General features: G+C 37.1%; 1 protein-coding gene across 1 annotated transcript; it reads left to right on the top strand.

Annotated features, from left to right (window-relative positions):
- Nucleotides 1–5312: 5312 nt before the first annotated feature.
- On the top strand, nucleotides 5313–21308 carry calb2b (calbindin 2b). The gene is made up of 11 exons (XM_067400572.1): nucleotides 5313–5483; nucleotides 7879–7949; nucleotides 8240–8329; nucleotides 14404–14484; nucleotides 15237–15293; nucleotides 15373–15450; nucleotides 15526–15581; nucleotides 15664–15703; nucleotides 19120–19173; nucleotides 19430–19501; nucleotides 20751–21308. The coding sequence occupies exons 1-11, from the start codon at nucleotides 5390–5392 to the stop codon at nucleotides 20865–20867; spliced, it is 810 nt and encodes a 269-aa protein (XP_067256673.1). The 5' UTR covers nucleotides 5313–5389; the 3' UTR covers nucleotides 20868–21308.
- The last annotated feature ends 312 nt before the right edge of the window (nucleotides 21309–21620 follow it).

The following is a 21620-nucleotide window of genomic DNA, read 5'->3' as shown; positions in this document are numbered from 1 at the left end:
CCTGTCCAGCCTGTGCCACTCCGGCCACTTGCTCAGCCTGCTCCGCCCTGGCTTCCCATTCTGCCTCAGTCTCCAGTCCTTCTCCCACCTCATGGGCCAGGCCCTCCGTCCCTCCCCCTGTTCCGCCTCCTGTCCACTTCCCTCCTGGCTCCTTAAAGGGCGGGCTCTGTCATGATCCCAGCCTGTGTTCCCAGGTCTTATGTGGACTTATTTCCTGTTCTGTGCCATGTTTTGTAGTTTTTTCTTGTTGATTAGTTTCTGATTGTTCCCAGGTGTTTCTTGTTTGCCAATCGCCCCTTGTGTACAGTTGTGGTCAGAATTATTGGCACCCTTGGTTAATATGATCAAAGATGACTGTAAAACTATATCTGCATTGTTTATCCTTTTGATCTTTAATTCATAAAATGAGCAAAAATCTACCCTTTCATTGAAGGAAAAGAATTGAAAGTGGGGGGGAAATCACTTTATGAAATAAATGTTTTTCTCAAAAACACGTTGGTCACAATTATTGGCACCCTTTTATGCAATCCTTTTTGCAACCTCCTTTTGCCAAGATAACAGTTCTGAGTCTTCTTCTATAATACCTGATGAGTTTGGAGAACACCTGACAAGAGATCAGAGAACATTCTTTCATGCAGAATCTCTCCAGATCCTTCAGATTCCCAGCTCCATGTTGGTGCTTCTTCTCTTCAGTTCACCCCACTCATTTTCTTTAGGGTTCAGGTCAGGGGACTGGGATGGTCATGGCAGAAGCTTCATTTTGGGCTTGGTGACACATTTTTGTGTTGGTTTTGATGTTTGTTTTGGATCATTGTCCTGATGGAAGATCCAACCACAGCCCACTATTGGATATCTAGCAGAAGCGTCAGGTTTTGATTTTTTATCTATTGGTATTTGATAGAATCCATGATACCATGTATCTGAACAAGATGTCCAGGACCTCCAGCTGAAAAATAGGCCCACAACATTAAAGATCCAGCAATATTTAACCGTGAGCATGGGGTACTTTTTATCCATGTGTGCACCAAACCCATCTGGTGGGTTTGCTGCCAAAAAGCTCTTTTTTAGTTTCATCTGACCATAGAAGCCGGTCCCTTTTGAAGTTCCAGTCTTGTCTGACAACTGAATGTGCTGGAGATTGTTTCTGGATGAGAGCAGAGGATTTTTCTTAAAAACCCTCCTGAACAACTAGTGGGGATGTAGGTGCCGTTTGATATTTTTTTAGGCTTTCTGAGACTCAAGACTCAACTAATCTCTGCAATTCTCCAACTGTGATCCTTGGAGTCTTTGTCCACTCAAACTTTCCTCCTCACAGTGCATTAGGATGATTTAGACACACGTCCTCTTCCAGGCAGATTTATAACATCTTTAGTTGATTGGAACTTCTCAATTATTGCCCTGATAGTAGAAATGGGGATTTTCAATGCTTTAGCTATTTTCTTACAGCCAGTTTCTATTTTGTGAAGCTCAACAATCTTTTGCTGCACACCAGAACTATATTCTTTGGTTTTACTCATTGTGATGAATGATTAAGGGAATTTGGCCTTTGTGTTTCCTCATGTTTATACTCCTGTCATGGCTGTCATGGCAGCCAAGTCATGGCTGGACAATTTCATATTCACGATCACCCTGGGAATGGGAATATACTTCAGAGATATTTTAGTCATAAAAAATTCTAGGGGTGCCAATAATTGTGGCCAACATGTTTTGGAGAAAAACATTTATTTCACAATGTGATTTCCCCCACTTTCAATTCTTTTCCTTCAATGAAAAGATTTTTGCTAATTGTATGAATTAATGATCAAAAGGATAAACAATGCAGATTTATTTAACAATGCAGTCATCTTTGATCATATTTACCAAGGGTGCCAATAATTCTGACCACAACTGTATACCCCAGTGTTTCTCATGTTCTTTGTCTGGTGTTGTTCTTCCATGGATGTTATGTGTGTGCTTGTTGTCAGTTTTGTTTTGCCTTCCTTGCCCGTGTCTGGATTTATCAGTTTTGCCTGGATTTACTTTTATTATGTTTGTTTGAATAAATGTTTGCTGCATTTCCTCTGAAACAGCCACTGTTACAGAAACATTTAAGGTTCTATTCACAACCTTTTCTTCTAAGAGTGGAGGTCATCCTGGGGTCTTTGAAGCACCATTATATATGTTTTTTTTCTAAAAAGCATCAGGCTGTAGAAGACTTTTTGTAACCTTTATTTTTAAGAGTGTATGAGTGACTGAATCCATGCATGCACAGTAGGTGACTTTCCCTGTTTGTGTTTTAGCTCTGCTGAGTCTAAAAATTATGATGGTATTGCAGCAGGAGTTGCTTTAATGTTGGTGACATCATGCTCATCATAGACCACATGAATATGGCATGGCTTATTCTTGACTTTGGAGAGCACATATGTGTATTCTAGCCAAACTACTGCATAGCCTTCAAAAATGTATTATCCTTTACATCAGATGAACAACATTCTACATATGTGGGTACATTTTACAGATGGCATTGTATGTCTGATTATAGGGAGATTCCCTTTACTGAGCTCGAACACTGGACATGTGCCACTCTGTTGCATCAGATCATGTTTTGTGGTGGCAGAAGGACAGTCATCACTGTCACTTAGTTGGATTATGGAAAATCTGGTTGTTTACAGCACTGTTTTTTATTTTTTTTATTTTGTAGGAATGTAGGAACTGCACCTGATCATCATTTGCATGCAGATATGTATGATTTTTGTGTGTGTAATTTATTTTAGATAGACCTATTTATTTTTAGCTTAATTTTTCTGAATCCACCTAACATTGTGTAGTATGCTATTCTGAGAACTGTTAAAGGTACAATATGTAATATTTTCTTTCCGATAGAGGCCTATTCAAAACAAAGGCGTAGCTTGATGACGGCAAGTTTGAGTGTGGAATCTTGGGACACGTGATCTTCACCTCAACGGACGGTGGAAAATAATTGGGATAGGACTCTGGAAGAAATGTTCATGGATGCGACTATTAAAGTTACTGTAGTGTGAAGCAGAGCAGGACCGAGTGTTGTGGGAGCTGAACGAGGACGCTGGAGCGATTGATCAACACACGCCTCACGAGCAGCGGGACTTTTATTATGACAGTCACCGGCGCTGCTTCCGCTTTTCCGGTTATGAGTATGAGGTAACGCAGCTCTGTTTATCATATTAGATACATTTGAGTGTGTTGAAAATGATGTTATAACGTTACTCTGTGCGTTCGCTCGGCGGCTGCTGTGAGACACTGTTACACACTGCAGTAAGATAGATCGATTTTACAATATCATATTAAATGCTGGATGGCTTGTGTTGATACATGGCATGCAATTAATTTTAAAACACATTGTATGATGGAGAAAATGCTGTATTACTGTTACTAAAAATAAAGCTGCATCCGATTATGCTATGTTAGCTACTTGACAAAATAGTGTTTTTCTCTGAGGCATGGTAAAGCATGGTGCTCGCAAAAAATCAAGAAAATTAGATTTAAACAATAAGACTAAACATGTCGAGCTATATAACAATAATTCGATTTCTGTCTATAAATATATCAAAACAGTTGTTCCCTTGCCTAAAACATGTAAATATTAAAGAACCGAGGGTAACGCGGGGATGACGCAATTGACAGGTGACTCCTCACACGTCCCGGAGCCTTGGTTAAAATTGCAAATTTCTCAAGATTTACAAATAGTTGGAAACATTTGAGATATTATAAGTACTCTAGTGAACAAAATATATAACACTGGCCTAGTGGTTTTTGGATATTTTACTGCGAAAATATTACATATTGCACCTTTAATTTTATTCACTAAAGGTATATGCACTACAGTCCAAAATTTGGGGTTATTAAGATTTTTTTTTAGCAAGGATGCAAGAATAGAATAAGAATCTTGAAGAAAATGTACCATTTCACACAAAAATATTAAGCAGCACAACTGTATTCAACATTGACAATAATACATTTATTCTCAAGTTTCAGTGTATTAGAATTATTATTGAAGGATCATGTGACACTGAAGAGTAATGATGACTACTGAAAATTTTAAAATGTATTCAAATAGAAAATAATTATTTTAAATTGTAATAACGTTTCACAATATTTATGTTTGTACTGTATTTTTGATCAAATAAATGCAGCTTTGGTGAGCATAAGAGACTTCTTTCAAAAACATTTAAAAAATCATACCAACCCCTTACATCTTAATGATAGAACACGTTAACTTCTTTTTCTTTTACTTAATCTCTGCCAGCCTTCTTACTGCCCTCTTTAATCTCTTAAATGCTCCTTCTCTCATTCGCTCTCTCTTGCAGTAAGTGCAGTTTTAAAGGGCTTGCCAGCATATCCTTCTACAAGTGTCTCTCATCACCACTCATGTCATACAGGATTACAGCAGACTTTTTAAAAGGTAATAATGAAAAGGTGCTGGATAACATTCACCAACTCAGCCAGGACCTGCAGAGATGCAAGCATACATCAGTCCAAACTGCTGAGACAAGCTTGTCACTGGTGAGTGAATGATGTCAATTTATTTTGTTTATGCAATCTCTGACAGAGTACTGTCCATGCCTTCACAGTTTCTCCCATATGTCTCTCTATCATTTTGTAATCCCAGTGCTCCAGCCAAACTAATTCTGGTTCTGTCTCATTTTCTCTTTTATTCTTTAAATAGACGGATGCGTTCAGTGGTTAAAATGTTGGAAAAGAGGGGGGAGGCAAGGAATGAAAATCCCACAGCTGATGCTGCTAAACATATCTATCTATCTATCTATCTATCTATCTATCTATCTATCTATCTATCTATCTATCTATCTATCTATCTATCTATCTATCTATCTATCTATCTATCTATGTGGTTTGGACAAGCATAAAATGAACAATGCCCTTTCAAGTTCTGTTAAATAGTAAGCTACACTTATAGAGACACGTGTGAATATTAGCCTTTACATTAACTGACTGTACATTTTATAAATAAAGGCTTCCATATATTTCTAAGCGACTCCAGGCAATGTTGGTCACTGTCAATATACTTTATAAAAACTTTGATGCTATTTTCTGCTCGTGGAAGCGTACGAGCGTGTAGGATTTGAATTAATTTCCATAATCCTGCTGTGATGCTCCTAGAGTAGGCTACATATCTGAATGAACTCGACTCGACTGCTGAAGCTGTATTTAAACGCGCTATATACTGCCACCCTTTGGCGAGCGTATGAACTGCACGCTTGAGCAGTGGCGGTGGGGGTTTAAAACCGCTGCCTCTGTCGGGCTACTTTCAGTGACTCGCATAGGGGTAGAGGAGTGCTTCAAAGACAGGACATTTGTTTCTTTGAAGAAGAAGAAATAAATATAACCTAAGGGAGAGAAAAACTATAGCCAGGATATGGCGAATAAAGCACCAGAGCCCCTTTCTCTGCACCTGGCGGAACTCACTGCCACCCAGTTTCTCGACATCTGGAATAAATTCGATGCTGATGGTGAGTATAACGTCCCGGGACGAAAAGCTTTATTAATTTAGTTGTACTATTACTTATCTAACGTTACCCTGAATTATGTAGGCTATTGCATTTGACTTAGCTGTCTAAAATTAATTAAAATTATTAGTAGTATACTGTACAATTTATGTTAAAATACAAAAGCAAATAATAATAATGATAATTTAAAAAATAATAATAGTAAACTGGAAAGAGTCCCTGAGCGTACGCAGTTTTTTTCTTTAAGTGATGGAGAAATAGAAATACTATGATGCATTCTTGTCAAACAAAGAATTAAGCCTTTAACAAAAACTATAGTTTCTACTCATTTATTTTCAAAACATTCGAATTTTTGAATACGTAGCCTACGTTTTTATTTTAGCTTCCAAGACTTGTAAGAAAGTAATTCATTGAGTTACACGTTTAAAAATTAAAAAGTTAAAGAAGCCTATTTGAGCAGCGAGAAACCGTTATTAAGTCGCTTTTGAATATTAATAGACAGTCGCAGTTTGAGATTTTTTCTTATGTCCAGAATGCATTTTCATTGCTTTCCCCACTTTAAAAGTAGTGTTTTAGTATACTTTTGGTCAGAACCGGTCGGGATATGGCAACACGGGTCTAGCAGAACGAACGCTAACTCAAGTTGAATCCTCAAGCAATGTGCAATGCAGTTTTACGCACAGGCGTATTCTTGAATAATTCAGGGAAATTGAAAAGCGCCAGTGGGATGATTGCCTGCTATCGCCCTGTTAACTTCTTTCAGCGCTAGGCACGCGCTTTCGCAGCTCAGTAAATTATGCCCCACAGGCATTGTTGGCATTATTGATTTCGCTCTGGAATGGAATCTTTCCTTCGAATTGATTTGTGTGTCAGCGTTTGAGAGAATTCGAAGATGAAAAGTGATGGGCGGGGGTTGAAAGAGAACCAGCCCTGCTGGGGGGTGGGTAGGTGGGGGGAACAGCCTAAGATGCTTTGCTCTTTTTAGCTAGTTTAATCTGGCCTGCCAGTCTGCTTTTCATCTGGTCAACATGGCAAAGATGGAACTCAGCTGGATTAGCTGGTCAGCCAGTTGGTTTTCATGTCTGACCTGCTGAAAAGTACAACAGATCAGCATAACCAGTCTGGGAGGCCAGCTAAGACCAGCAAATCAACAAGGAGTGTCATATTTTTATCATGCCGTTTCACACACATAAGACCTTTGTTAATCTTCGAAACACAAATTAAGATATTTTTGTTGAAATCCGATGGCTCAGTGAGGCCTGCAATGACATTTCCTCTCTCAAGATCCATTAATGTGCTAAAAACATATTTAAATCAGTTCATGTGAGTACAGTGGTTCAATATTAATATTATAAAGCGACGAGAATATTTTTGGTGCGGCAAAACAACAAGATAACGACTTATTTAGTGATGGATCCTGAAAGGAAGCTTCGGAGCGTTATGATTCAGCGTGTCGAATCAGTGGTTCGGAGCACCAAAGTCACGTGATTTCAGCAGTTTGGCGGTTTGACACGCGATCCGAATCATGATTCGATACGCTGATTCATTATGCTCCGAAGCTTCCTGAAGCAGTGTTTTGAAATCGGCCATTGCTATAGAAGTCTTTTTTTTTTTTTGATGCACCAAAAATATTCTCGTCGCTTTATAATATTAATATTGAACCACTGTACTCACATTAACTGATTTAAATATGTTTTTAGAACCTTTATGGATCTTGAGAGAGGAAATGTCATTGCTCCCTATGCAGGCCTCACTGAGCCATCGGATTTCAACTAAAATATCTTAATTTGTGTTTCGAAGGTTTACTAAGGTCTTACGGGTGTGGAATGGCATGAGGGTGAGTAATAAATGACAGAATTTTCATTTTTGGGTGAATTAACCCTTTAAGCTGGTCTATCTACCAGATCATCTGAAAAAAAAAGAAGTGTCCAGACCATAACTTTCTGAAACCAGCAAACAGATCCACCTGTCCTCGAGGCCCACTCAGATCAGCAAATGATAGGCTGTTTTTTGAAAAGTCAAGTAGTTAAAATCTGCACATCAGAAATAGCTATTCTTTAGCATCTGTTATTGTTAAATTGTTAACAATAAAATAAATTCACTCGAACTAGATAAATTTAAAAAAGACTAGACTGAGAAACTGCAAACTGTGTATAAGATACAAGAATTTTCCCTGTAAAAAGCAGACATCGTTTTCTAAGAAATATATGGACAAAATCCCTTTGTAGCTCAATGAATTTATCTATAATCTGTCCTTCAGCAATTTAAATCAACGAGACAAGAACTGATTATAAGACCCTCATTTCATTTATAAAGAGAAACTGATTGTCATGTTACATCAGACAATGTGAGTTAAACTCATAATTAAATTAATGAACTAAAGTTAATGTTCTTCTAGGGAATGGCTGCATTGAAGGGAAGGAACTGGAACATTTCATTCGTGAGCTTGAGACAGTGCGGAAAAGTGTGGTGAGTCAAGCATTGCGCGTGTGTGTGTGTTCATTAATTATAGTAAAAACATCAGATGCAGTTGTACTCGATAAGTGGTGATCTGAATGTCACATACAGTTATTAAGAACTACAGAATGAGATGCCTAGATTAATCTAGCCTAATGCACATGCCATCTGAGCAGATACCATCTGGCTGATATTATGTCAATACATTTTCTGCATGGCGTGTTTTAAAGATTTTTCTGGTACAGTTCTCTTGGAACATTTGAAAACAAACTAATGTTTTACATGCTTTGGTTTGTTTTCAGGATCCTTCAAATGCTTCATTCAAAGACAGGATGAAAGAGTTTATGCTGAAATTCGATGAGAACGGTGATGGGAAGATTGAGATGTCAGAGGTAAATTCCCGCCCTTTTTCATTACTAAAGTAGACTACATCCAAAGGTTTGAAGCTCTGAAGAGAGACCATTCTGCAGAGATTAATGAAACACCAGGAGGAAATATAAAGAGGACAATGAGGGCAGATTAGGGGCTTGAAGGAGGGCAAAAGGTGGCATCTATCGAGGGGATGATGGGATGATGAAGGGAGGGGTAGTGAGATGAATGAGTGGAGGGAGAGATGGATGAGGGGGAGGGAGAGGATGGGGGGCGACGTCCATCATAATGACGGCACAAGCGAATGGATCGAATGATTTATGTTGGAAGAAAAACCTCACTAATCCAGTCACACAGACCACCATATAAACTCCTTCTTTTCTCCAATTAATATCAGCCTGCTTCAGTTATGAAGCTATTAGGTTTGTTTGGCTTGTTGCTTTTGAATGTTTTTAGCGGTTACATTTTTTCTCTTGACCTATTTCTTGGTCCTATATAGCATAGTGGAGGTAAAATGGTTTTGAAAGGATGAAAGGAGAATCTCCATGCACCAGATTAAAGCTTGCTTAGAAGAGACCATGCAGTTAATGCAGAAGGGATGTGGTTACAGTACTGTATATTCAAATGATCTGCATCATGTAAATCTCACTATATTAGAAATTACGAATGACTATGAACAAAATCCTTCTAGTGTGGTTTTTCTGTTTTCAATCTGGTACACAATCTCAGGTACGTCACTTTATGTTGAAAGCTGGCAGGATTTCAGCAGCTCATTCAGACGCCTCGTATGAGTCAATGATCTGTTCTTCTGTGTGCAGCGCGTGAGTCTAAGATGGAACCTCAGATTAGCCATATTGGGATCATCATATCTGTCATCTTCTGATTTCCTAATTTTTGGGTTTTTCTGCTTGACTTTGTTAGTGAGATATAAGTATTTTAAAGTTATCTTTTGAAGTTAGTAGCTGTTTTTTCATTCTTGCTGGTACGAACAATAATACTTTATGTTAGTATCTTTTAGCAGAGAAACGTAAATCAACAGAATATAGATGTTTACTTTTTACAATAAACTAATTTATTATACTGAATCAAACGTCCCTTTGAGACAAGTCATTTCACTCGGCGGCCATCTTTGAAACGCCTCTCGGGCATCCTGGGCATCATGCAATCTCTTTAAATGGGGAAACATCAAATTCTCCAAAACTGTATGCCAACCTTACGATTAAATTTCATATTTGAAATCACCAATGAAATCTAACAACAACCGGCTTATAAATTTAGTTTCTAAACGTTCGAATCATGACAGAAAAAAATATTTTTCAGGCTGGATCAAGCTAATGCGCATGCGCAGACCTAAATGCGCGTCTCTTAGGAGTCGCGCGTCTGATTGTTTCTATAGAAACCGGTGATTCTAACGGCCGCTAAAGTGACGCGATGACTTTACCAGTCGGCCATTGGCTCTTATTTAGAAGGCGGGACCTATTCCGCCATATTGCGCGTTACACTTTCTCCCATTCAGAGTGACACGTCTTGTGTTATTCTATAGTCTTTGACTGAATAGCAGAAAACACACGAATAACAAAATAAATCAAAGGCAGAATAGGAGTAGATAAGTAAAGACATTTGTAATGTTACAAAAGATTACTTTTTCAAATAAATGCTGTTATTTTGAACATTCTATTCATCAAAGAATTCTGAAAAGAAAGCAGCACGGTTTTCACAAAATATTAAGCATTGATAATAATAAAAAATTTTTGTTGAGCACCAAATCAAAATATTAGAATGACACTGAAAACTGGAATAATGGCTGCTGAAAATTCAGCTTTGATTCATCTTACCAACACACACACACACACACACACACACACACACACACACACACACACACACACACACACACACACACACACACACACACACACACAATCTATATATGTTTCACATATAGAATAACCATCATGATCATAAAACTATATTTATCCTATATGTAGTAATTCTATCCACATCCTTCAATCGAACAAATAATTACTTGGGATTGTAAGGCTTAAAAAGTGCTTTTCGCTTTATATAGACAAAGGGGCGATACTCTAGGCCCAGGTTTGTGTGTCAGAGCACTCAGAGGTGGAACTTGTCATAGACTGATGCTTTTAGAGCTTTACTTACTGTTCGCTTCGGTATGGTTTTGTGTCCCTTCAGTAATTCAGCATTGATGAGCTCCTCTGTTGAGGCTGAAAAAGATAACCAAGAGCATGAAATGGTCTCTCATCCCTGTCCAGCTCTTGCAGGCACTCTCTTCCTAAGTCAGGGAGAGAGGCTTTATTCACAGGCATCAACTCAAACAGCAGCACTTGGTTGATCGTGTAGCAAAAAGGCTGGTTTGGATAAGGGCTTTGTGCTCCACTGTGCGGCTGTCCATGGTGCTGAAATCCCTTTCAGTGGAATTATAGACTGGGGTCTAAATGTAGTGGTTAAGAATAGAAAACATTTCATTTTAAAGGGTTAGTTCACCCAAAAATTAAAATTATGTCATTAATTACTCACCCTCATGTCTTTCCACACCTGTACGACCTTTAGTCATCTTTGGAACACAAATTAAGATATTTTTGATGAAATCCGAGAGGTATATGATTCGCAATATAACCACCACTTTCAAGGTCCAGAATGGTACTAAAGACATTTAAAAAGTCGACGTGACTGCATTGGTTCAACCTTAATGTTATGAAGTGACGAGAATATTTTTTTGTGCGCAAAAACAAAACAAAAATAACGACTTTATTTAACTTCCGTTGGCGCAGTGAACGCACTGCAGAGCTTCCGTGTTTACGTCCGAACGCTGACTCAAGCACTGTAATGCATTCACTGCGCCAACTGCGTAACAGACTGACAGGGAAGAGGAAAAATTGTGACTGTGGTCAGAAAATGATGCTCAACTGGTAATAGGGACCCCAAAGTGTGCCAAGAAAACATCCCCCACACCATTGCGCCATCATCACCAGTCTGAACCGTCGACACAGTTGCAATGTTGTTTATGCCAAATTCAGAGCCTACCATCTGACTGTCGCAGACTTGCAGCAGACTCTTCAGACTAGGCAACATATTTCTAATCTTCTTTCGTCCAATTTTGGTGAGCCTGTGCAAATTGTAGCCTTAGTTTTCTGTTGTCAGCTGACAGGAGTGGCACCCGGTGTGGTCTTCTGCTGTAATGGTTGTAACGAGTGGTTATTTGAGGTACTGTTGCCTTTATATCAGCCTGAACCAGTCTGGCCATTCTCCTCTAATCTCTGGCATCAACAAGGCATTTTCAGCAACAGAACTGCCGCTCACTGGATATTTTCTCTTTTTCTGACAGTTCTCTGTAACCCTAGAGATGGTTGTGTGTGAAAATCCCAGTTGTCTGGCACCAACAACCCTGCCAGTAAAAAACTTTCTTCCCCATTCTGATGCTCAGTTTGAACTTTTGAACTTTAGCAGTTCGTCTTGACCATGTCTACATGCCTAAATGCATTGAGTTGCTGCCCTGCTTTGTGATTGGCTGATTAGATATTTGTGTTAATGAGCAGTTGAACAGGTGTACCTAATAAAGTGGCCAGTGTGTGTGTGTGTTTGTGTGTGTGTGTGTGCATAGACATCATATAGGTAGACGCCCTATTGGCCGCTGGGCGCTGAGATTTGCGGCCGCCATCTTAGACCGGTCGTACTCCTAAGCTGCGTCCCAATTCGCCTACTTATACTACGTCCTATAAGCATTTACTGTTTTTGTAAAGAAACAGTGTGTAGCAGAAGAGTAGACAAGCTTTGGGACACACTACTTCCTCATAACTGCGTCTTTAACGGACGTTCTGTCGCTTATTTACGCAAACTGTAACTGTTTAAACTGTCCTGTAAATCATCTTGTCACAGTTAAAATCCTCCACATTGAATTAAACTTATTTTCCTACCGTTTTGACCAAACGCATCGTTATAAAAGTTCACGATACTGTTGCAGATGAAATATAATGTGGATAACATTTAATAAATATCTTTTCGTCAGGTTATATTGATTATTAATTATTCAAGCCCTTTTATCTTAACCGCTCTGCTTAACCGTCGGACCTCGCAAGTGTTTTCCACATAATTTACTATTCAGAAATAAGTTCGAAAGCACTTGTTAGAATGCGCTCAATACACGAAACTTACTTTTAGCGTTAGGTAACGTTAAGTGCCTATTACCAAAACAATCCAATCTGAATTTAATACATAGCCTACATTGTTCGACCGGACATAATAACTGTTATTTGTGTTTGTGCACGTGATATCAGGAAGCAATGTATACACACATGACGGCAAAGCGCAAATCGTGTTACCCCTCTCACTTCTGCTAGTATTACTGAGATATCTTATTTTACTGCAACTATCTGTTTCTGCTTCTTTATCATATTTATAGTGTGTGATTTATAAATTACCTTATATCGTACATCACATATTTTGATTTTGGACGTCTGGTCACTTTATATCTCATATCAGAATATTATATAGCCTAACTGTTAAACCTACTATGAATAGGCTATTAAAATACACTGAACAATGTGTCCTGTATCATATAGCTACATGAATGACCTTTGCAGCAAAAAAAAAAAAAAAAAAAAAAAAACCCGCGTCAAAAACAGTTAGGTATTCAGTGAGATATGATTAATTAAATGCGCTGACAGCTCATTGCACCTGTCAAACAAGTTACACTGAGTGGAGCTGGCCACCGATCCAAGATGGCGGCTCCACGTCCGTGCCAGTAGGCAGTAGCGTTCGATAGGGCGTCTACCTATATGATGTGTGTGTGTGTATATATATATATATATATATATATATATATATATATATATATATATATATATTAGTGGTGGGCATAGATTAATGTTTTTAATCTAGATTAATCACTGGAATCTTGGAATTAATCTAGATTAATCTAGATTAAAATGGCCCATTTCAATTCTGACGAAAACATTCAGAATATGTGTGCTACCCAAATAATGATTAAAAGTAATCCGCCATTTTGTCCGACAAAGCAGTCAGGAGTTAGAAGATTAACCTCGGTGGAGTTAAACTTGAAAAACTGCATCTTTCCACGTTTGAAACAACATTGATTCTCATGTTCATTCATGTTTATTTGATGCTATAAATGGACTCGTAGTAAGAGATGATTGAGCCTCTTGAGCTGAGGCGCTACAGCAATCTGTCATGACCATGGTCACGACACATTAAAGAGCAACAAAACGGTTTTTATAGTTTGAATTTCTTAAAAAACTACACAGTTTGAAAGCTGGGACTTTGTTTAATATCATAAGTAACCTGCTCTGTCTTGTCTGTCGACGTGTTGTCAGTGTCCTCTTTGCTCCGTGATGCATTTATCACTGTGTGTCTGTGCACAATCTTAGGCTACCATCAGCTTTGTTGACCATCCATATTTTTCAGTCTCTTTATTATGATACAAATAGAAAATACAGCAAATATGTACATAAAATGTAAAAGAAAAAAGAAAAAATCTGAAGAAAATGGCTTCCTTAAGACAAAATCAGTATTTAGTGTGACTTCCTGGACTTCCAGTTTCTCAAAGAGGAAATTCTGAGAAACTTCTCATCAGATTCTGAAAGTTTTCTTGGCCTTCCAGCCCTTTTCCATTCCATTTAGGTTTAAGAGAGCCAGCTTCCTGCTATTGCTCAAGTGTAAGGGGAGGTCACGAAATACTTGCCACTTTATCCTATAAAAGCTGTTTTTTCCTGATTTTTTTTTAATGCATTCAAATAAACAACATCTAATTTTTTTAGGGTAGCTTTTTCTTGATTGTCTTGTTTTTTATCTGTCATATGTATATGTATAACTTGTTTTACTTTGTGTGTGTTGTATTCTCATTTGCTTGTTTTATGTAAAGCGCCTTGAGAAGCTACTTTAAAGGCGCTATATAAAAATAAAGTTATTATTATTATTAAATGTTGGTATCTTTTCAAGTGAACACTATTTTACTTTCTCTTTTGATAATTAAATGTGATTAGATGGTTTTTTTTTCAACCAGTGATAATATAATGAATAATGATTTGATGACATGTCTTTCTCGCTTTATCTTTTACAGCTGGCCCAGATCTTGCCAACAGAGCAGAATTTTCTATTGTGCTTCAGACAGTATGTGGGATCCAGCGCAGAGTTTATGGCAGTATGTAACACACAAAAACACACAATGATTATTTTGTTGCCATAACTTATAGATATCGTGATCTGTTGAGATTTATAGTGAAATTAATTTCTACTCACTGTGCATATAAGTAATCCAACCAACATCATTATCAACTTCTACGTTAGTTTTGAGATTCGTTATTTTCAAAAATGATTGTTTTATTGTAAACATGTATATCTTTGAATATCTAGGGTGCTTTTGTGTGCATCTGTGTGAAACAGAGAGAGAGACAGAAAACTCTATTTGCTGTAGGTTATCCATTATGAATGGACTGCAATACATAAAAGAACAGAGTGTGTGTATGTGTGAGTAACTGGGTTAAAGGAGGTTCATTTGTACAACATGGTGATTGTGTAAATAATACAAAACATGTTCGTTCTGTAGAACATCTGAGTTGTGGAAGAGTAAAGATGAGTTCAGAACTGTGAACACAATGAATGCATTTTGCTAGCATTACAAAGGAATACACACATGTGCGATAATGCACACATGCTGGTAAATCATGGCAGGTGGGTATTCCTCCACATTAGATCAGCTCGCCAGTAATCCCAGTGTAATTCCCAAATACCAAATTCACTGGTTTAATCAAGACGAGAATGACATAATCACATACAAATCTGAACATTTTTGATTGAAACCCTGTCCGTTTCACCTTTGCAGGGCAAAGAATCTGTACATATGTGTGGGAAGTGTGGAGGTATCTGATTTAATGCTATTGTTTCATTTTTCAGGCTTGGAGAAAATATGATACTGACCGTAGCGGATACATTGAATCCAATGAACTAAAGGTATAACTCAATAGGTCACACAGACCTTCCTATTGCTGTTATAGATCCATTACTAAATAAAATCATTTCTTTGCCTTAGGGCTTTCTCTCAGATCTGTTGAAGAAAGCAAACAGACATTACGATGACAAGAAACTGAATGAGTATACAGAGACCATAGTGAGTAGACGCACACAGTTCACACTTATACACAACACACACAACTGCTCTTTAATTTATGCTTTTTTCCTGAAGCTTAAAATGTTTGACCTGAATGGTGATGGGAAACTGGGATTGTCCGAGATGGCTAGGTGAGAAGGCCTCAGAGTGAGTTGCATATTAATTCAATATTGTTTAAATGATATAATATTGTATGTTATATTTTGTCTTTAGACTGCTTCCTGTGCAAGAGAATTTTCTGCTCAAGTTTCAGGTAAGATCAAGCCATCTTCATAATGTCAGATTAGATGGCAGAGTACAAATATAGTGTTTCTGCTGCTCAAACAGAAGAGCATGGTATTAGCAACACCAAGATCATGGGTTTGCTTACCAGGGAATGTATGAACTAATAATTTAAACCTTAAATGCGATGTAATTTTTTTTTTTCTTCTTTTGATTAAAAGTGTCTGCCAAATGAGTAAACCTTATTTAAATATAAGTGTAGAGCAGGGGTGTCAAACTCAGCTCCTGGGGGTCACAGGCCTACAGAGTTTAATTAGGCGACCATAGGCGTAATTTGCGGGTGGGACGGACGGGACGTGTTCCCACCACTTTTTGCCAGGGTCGATATTGTCCCTATCGCTTTTTGAAATTTTGCAGCACAGATATATATTAATACAAAAGAAACATCTCTAGTAGATTAGCAATTCATTCGTTTGTGTTCAATAAGGGGCAATCTGGCTCTGGGATGTTTTTGAAACGCAACGCTGTTTAATAATCTCGAGACTAACAATATATTGTATAGGGCTGTCAAACGATTAATCGCGAGTTTGGTTTCAAATCACTCTTGCTCTACTTTGATGTCATATACCGTTTGGTCTGCACAGCGCTACTTCAACACTCTAAAAAATAAAACATTGGTTCAACAAAAAAAAATATGTTAACGTTTTCCACTAGAATTTTTAACTTGAGCCAATTGGGAGAATTACATTAATTCAAAGCAATATTTTGAGTTGATCCAACATAATGTTTAAAGTAAGGTGAAGACGTTTTTTTTTTTTTTTGCCACAATAAAACGTATTTCTAAGTAACATGAACTTAAAAATTGTCAACATGAATGCAACTATTTAAGTTGATCCAACATTATGTTTAAAGTAAGGTGAAGACGTTTTTTTGCCACAATAAAACGCATTTCTAAGTAACATGAACTTAAAAATGGTCAACATGAATGCAACTATTTAAGTTGATCCAACATAATGTTTAAAGTAAGGTGAAGATGCTTTTTGGACACAATAAAATGCATAACATTAACAAAAACAGAAGAACTTACAGAACTTACCAAGCACCGCTTGTCACCGTGATGGTAAATCTCCAGAAACCCACATTAACAGAAACTCTTCTAAATTAGCATAACAAAACACTAATTACTGCTAAATCTCCCTTACCATTAATCTTGTGCAAAAAACATTATATAACACTTAATTTTAGCATTTACTGTCCCTTTCAAGTGCCATGGGCAAAGCATGATGGGAAATATAAATCCCAGCCCAGTTTCACTTAACTTAAGTTCGTCTAAATTAAAAGAAGTGTTCATACAACTCAAAACAATGAAACACGTTTGCACGTCATCAGATTGTGTTTTACATTAACAGAACTTAAAATTAAATACATTTTTGATTAACTGAAAATGTTAAACTATGACAAATCATGATAGTATATCGAATCAATAGGCATAATTTGTGTGTCATCCAAGCGCAATAAAATAACAATTACAAGTAAAAAGTCTAACAGCATGTCAGAACTTGATTTTTTATTTTTATTTCACAGCAATATATATATTTAAGTAATGACTAAATGTCCCCTGAATTAGTTTTTAGAGTGAAGTGGTGTGGCCCTCCAGGAACTGGTATAGTCAATGAGCATTTTTACATATACAGTGATACGCTGGTAACTCCCCAAAATCAGCTTTTTAATTTTAGCTCGTTAAATTAACTAATAACCTGGCAATGCAAGTAAACCCTGTTTACAAGAATTTGCTAAAAAATCAGAAGGTTATTCCCCGGTAGTGACGTCACAAAGGAATCATTTGTGTATCTGACTCTGTATTGCGTTTGTTATGTGAGGTGTGATGTTAAATAAATAAGCAGTATTTTGACTGTACCACTTCTGCTCTGGCTGCACAAGATGAGAACACATTTTTATAATTTCTTGAGTCAAGAAAGATTCAGGGTTTATGATATAGTTCCTCATCCCCTACTACGAAAGACTTGTATGTACTTTGGTACCAAGTCGGTACTGAAATTTTAAAAAATCTGACCATACCAGCATTTCACCCTAGCATTTTGACCACTGCTAAGCACAATCCTAAACACTCCTGATTGGCCATTGTGTTCACGTGCTCAACAGCTACACATCCGCTGATAGATGCCTGCTTTTATTACACAAGAGCACTTCAGTTATCATTTAAGCCATTTATAACCTTATCCCAATAAAGTAAAATAGGTTAATGCTTTTACATGACCACGTGCATTGCCGCCTTATTAAGCATAACGGGGTTAAGAATGTGCATGTAAACGAACTCACTGGAATATATCTGCTAACAACTAAGTGTAAAAAATGGTAGTTGCAAATTGGCAAATAAGAGGTACAAATGCCAGTTCAGTGCAAATGACATTTGTAGCACAAAAGACATGGTTTAGGGTTAGAATACTAAAATGTGCAAAAACCGAGTCCAGCAGTAGTACTAGCACGATAAAAGTGTGATATACTGGAAGCTAGGAGGGCGAGAAGCAAAAATGAATAAACTGGCAGTTGTAAGCAGTTACAGAAGAATGGCATACGGTCAGAGCTGAAAAAGCTGAGATTTGCAATATGACAAGAGTTTCTTTTTTAGATCAATGTTGAAGTCATGTGGAAAACATGCATGATTACAGGCGAATGTGTATTTTGGTACATACATTTGTGTGTGTGTGAACCTGACGGCAGATTGGTAAGTTATTTCTGACACAGAGATCATGGTTTGATAGGGATTACTTCAATCCTACTGTAGTTACGATAATCTCCATAGATTATTCTTGAACCTGGAGATTTACTGATCTGGCCCAGTCTCACATTCACTGGACGCTCTTATTTTTCTCTGTCTCTCTTTTTTTCCTCAACAACACTGAAAATATGTTAAGGCTGGAATAACTGGTCCACGTTTAGCCTCATTGCATTATCAGGGTCAAAATATGGCGACAAATATGTCCTGTGCCTTTTCAGTCATGAAATATTCATTAAAGGGTATCATTCTATAGCCAAACTGTAAGTTGTAAACTTCTATAATACATAGTATAAAGAGCAATGCAATTCAGATATGAATTGAATATTAGTGGAATACCATCAAAATAAATAAACACAAAGCCATTTTCTAAATGACTTTTGTGTGCTATATCTGGCATGATTGCATCACACTATTATTTTATATCGGCACGTTTATTAATGGTATATATAAAGTAGGAATGATGCTAAGTGTTGCTGCACTGTTCTGATATAATCCAAAGCATTTGGAGGATTATTTTCTAGTTATGAGAATTCAGGCCTTCAAAATCAAATCTAAAGGCAAATTGATATTACACTACAGTAAAACCTTCTATTATACCCACACATACATTGAGCATAAACTAATGTTTTTTTCCTCCTCATCACCAGAACTTCAAATTATCTGCTGAAGAATTTGAAGCAATCTTCAACTTTTATGACAAGGTCAGATAATGTGTATATTTCTCATGTTTATGTCCATGTTAATTTGTCTTGTATTGTGGGTTAGCAATCCACACGTGACCATATACACAAAAAATAACACTTTAGCACAACACATATACACAGCGGAGATGTTTATTTGATGTGCATGTTTTCATCTGGAAGAGAATTTTTTTTAGAGCATTTGCTCTATCTGCAATAGTATCCATCAGCTATTGAATGGGCTGTTAACAGTTTCTCTCCTTTTTTTCTTTAACAGGATGGAAATGGTTACATTGATGAACATGAACTGGATGCACTGCTGAGAGACCTCTATCAAAAACATAAAATGGTAACTTGGTGTTGGATGGGATTTTAGCTCTCTTTTAATTGAAAATTTGGCACAAAATTTGAAGTGGCAAATATATCACAAAAAGTGCATTTACACCCAATTTAATGCTGCAGAAGGGAAAAATGGACATCGAAGCTATATGAAATTGATGTTTTAAAATATCAAATTATGAATATCGATGGATAGAAATGTATTGTATACACTACTGGTCAAAAGTTTTGGATTGATTTGTTTTAAAAGAATTTAATATTTCTATTCAACAAGGACACATTAAACTGATCAAAAGTGACAGTTAAGACATTTATAATGTTACAAAAGATTTCTGTTTCAAATAAATGCTGCTCTTTTGAACTTGACATAATCCATGATAGCATGATATTTTTAGTGATATTTGTAAATTGTCTTTCTAAATGTTTCATTAGCATGTTGCTAATGTACTATTTTCATTATTAAACACTTGCAGTCTGTATAATTCATAAACACAACTTCATTCTTTATAAATCTCTCCAACAGTGTAGCATTAGCCGTTAGCCACGGAGCACAGCCTCAAACTCATACTGAATCAAACGTAAACATCAAAATAAATACTATACTCACATGATCCGAAGCATACATGCAGTATGCATGACGAACATCTTGTAAAGATCCATTTGAGGGTTATATTAGCTGTGTGAACTTTGTAAATGCACTGTAATATAGTCGAGAGCTCGTGTGGCAGGGAGCAGGCGAATTAAAGGAGCGGCGCGCTGCCAAAATCAGTGTATAGTTAATGATGCCCCAAAATAGGCAGTTAAAAAAATTAATTAAAACAAATCTATGGGGTATTTTGTATTATATATTATTTAATATATAATAAAGAAGAATTGTTTCTTGAGCACCAAATCAGCATATTAGAATGATTTCTGAAGGATCATGTGACACTGAATACTGGAGTAATGATGCTGAAAATTCAGCTTTGCATCACAGGAATAAATTACATTTTAAAATATCTTACAGTAAGATAGAAAACTGTTATTTTATGACTGATTTTGCAGTATTTTTGATCAAAATAAATGCAGCCCTAGTGAGCATTAAGAGACTTCATTCCCAAACAATCTTACCACCCTCAAACCTCCGAACAGTATTGTACATATTAAATTATACATTTAAAAATATATACTTAAATATTTAAGGCTGCACCGATGCTGCATTTCAGCGACAATATGACTGGTCTGAATACTTATAGATGTCTATGTGTGTCCTCCTTTAGGTTATTGACCCTCAAAGTCTGGCTAGCTCAAAGAAAAGCATCATGGCGTTGTCTGACGGAGGGAAGCTGTTCCGCACAGAGCTGGAGATTGTGTTATGCAAGGATCCGTCAGTGTGAACTCTGAGCTCTTAACTCTCACTTCTTCCTCTGTACCTTCACCCACCCCAATCTAGCCAAAACAGGTGCATGTGGTGGCTCTGTTCCACCTCTTATCCTGTCAAAGTTAATCAGCATCCACAACGTACCCCTCTCTCCGTGGCATGCCTTTCCCAAAGATATGGCTTCTCGATGTGTGCATCTCTTGCTTGTCTTTTTTATGTCAAAACATAATTCTGATATTGTTGTATAATAATGGATATTTGGTCTTATTCTCCTGCTTGTACCAAATTAATTTGGTTTGTTAATTCATATGTGCAGTCTGCTCTTTCTCTCTGTTTCCTCTATTCCTCCCTCTTTTTTTTCTCTTTCCAATCTCTCCCATATCTCCTTGTTTTTGTTCCTAGCAGGCTGTAGACTGTTCTGTTTTGCCAACACTGCTAAAAGAATGATTGAAATAAAGATCAGAGAAGACATTTTACCTTCAATACTGTCCCTCTTTCCCTGCTCTCTAAAGCATCTGTCGTGCTCTTTCTTTACATATAGGACCATTTTCCATATTCTCAGGCTATATTTCACAAGGTAGCATTAATGCCTCAAATTTAATTACAGCTTAAGTTTCTGTTATGGAAGAAGATAATGGTAATAATGGGCACCTATTAACGTAGTTTGGATGTGCCAGCTACTCAGGCACATTGTGATCTCATTTTTCATTTAGATAAATCCAAAAGCAGTAACTTATCTTTGTGGGCCTGCAAGTAAAGGCACACATCC

Source organism: Chanodichthys erythropterus, chromosome 11 (assembly GCF_024489055.1).
Source record: "Chanodichthys erythropterus isolate Z2021 chromosome 11, ASM2448905v1, whole genome shotgun sequence".
Classification (NCBI taxonomy): domain Eukaryota; kingdom Metazoa; phylum Chordata; class Actinopteri; order Cypriniformes; family Xenocyprididae; genus Chanodichthys; species Chanodichthys erythropterus.
Note: the sequence above shows the minus strand (reverse complement) of the source record. Positions and strands in the feature narration are given on the sequence as shown.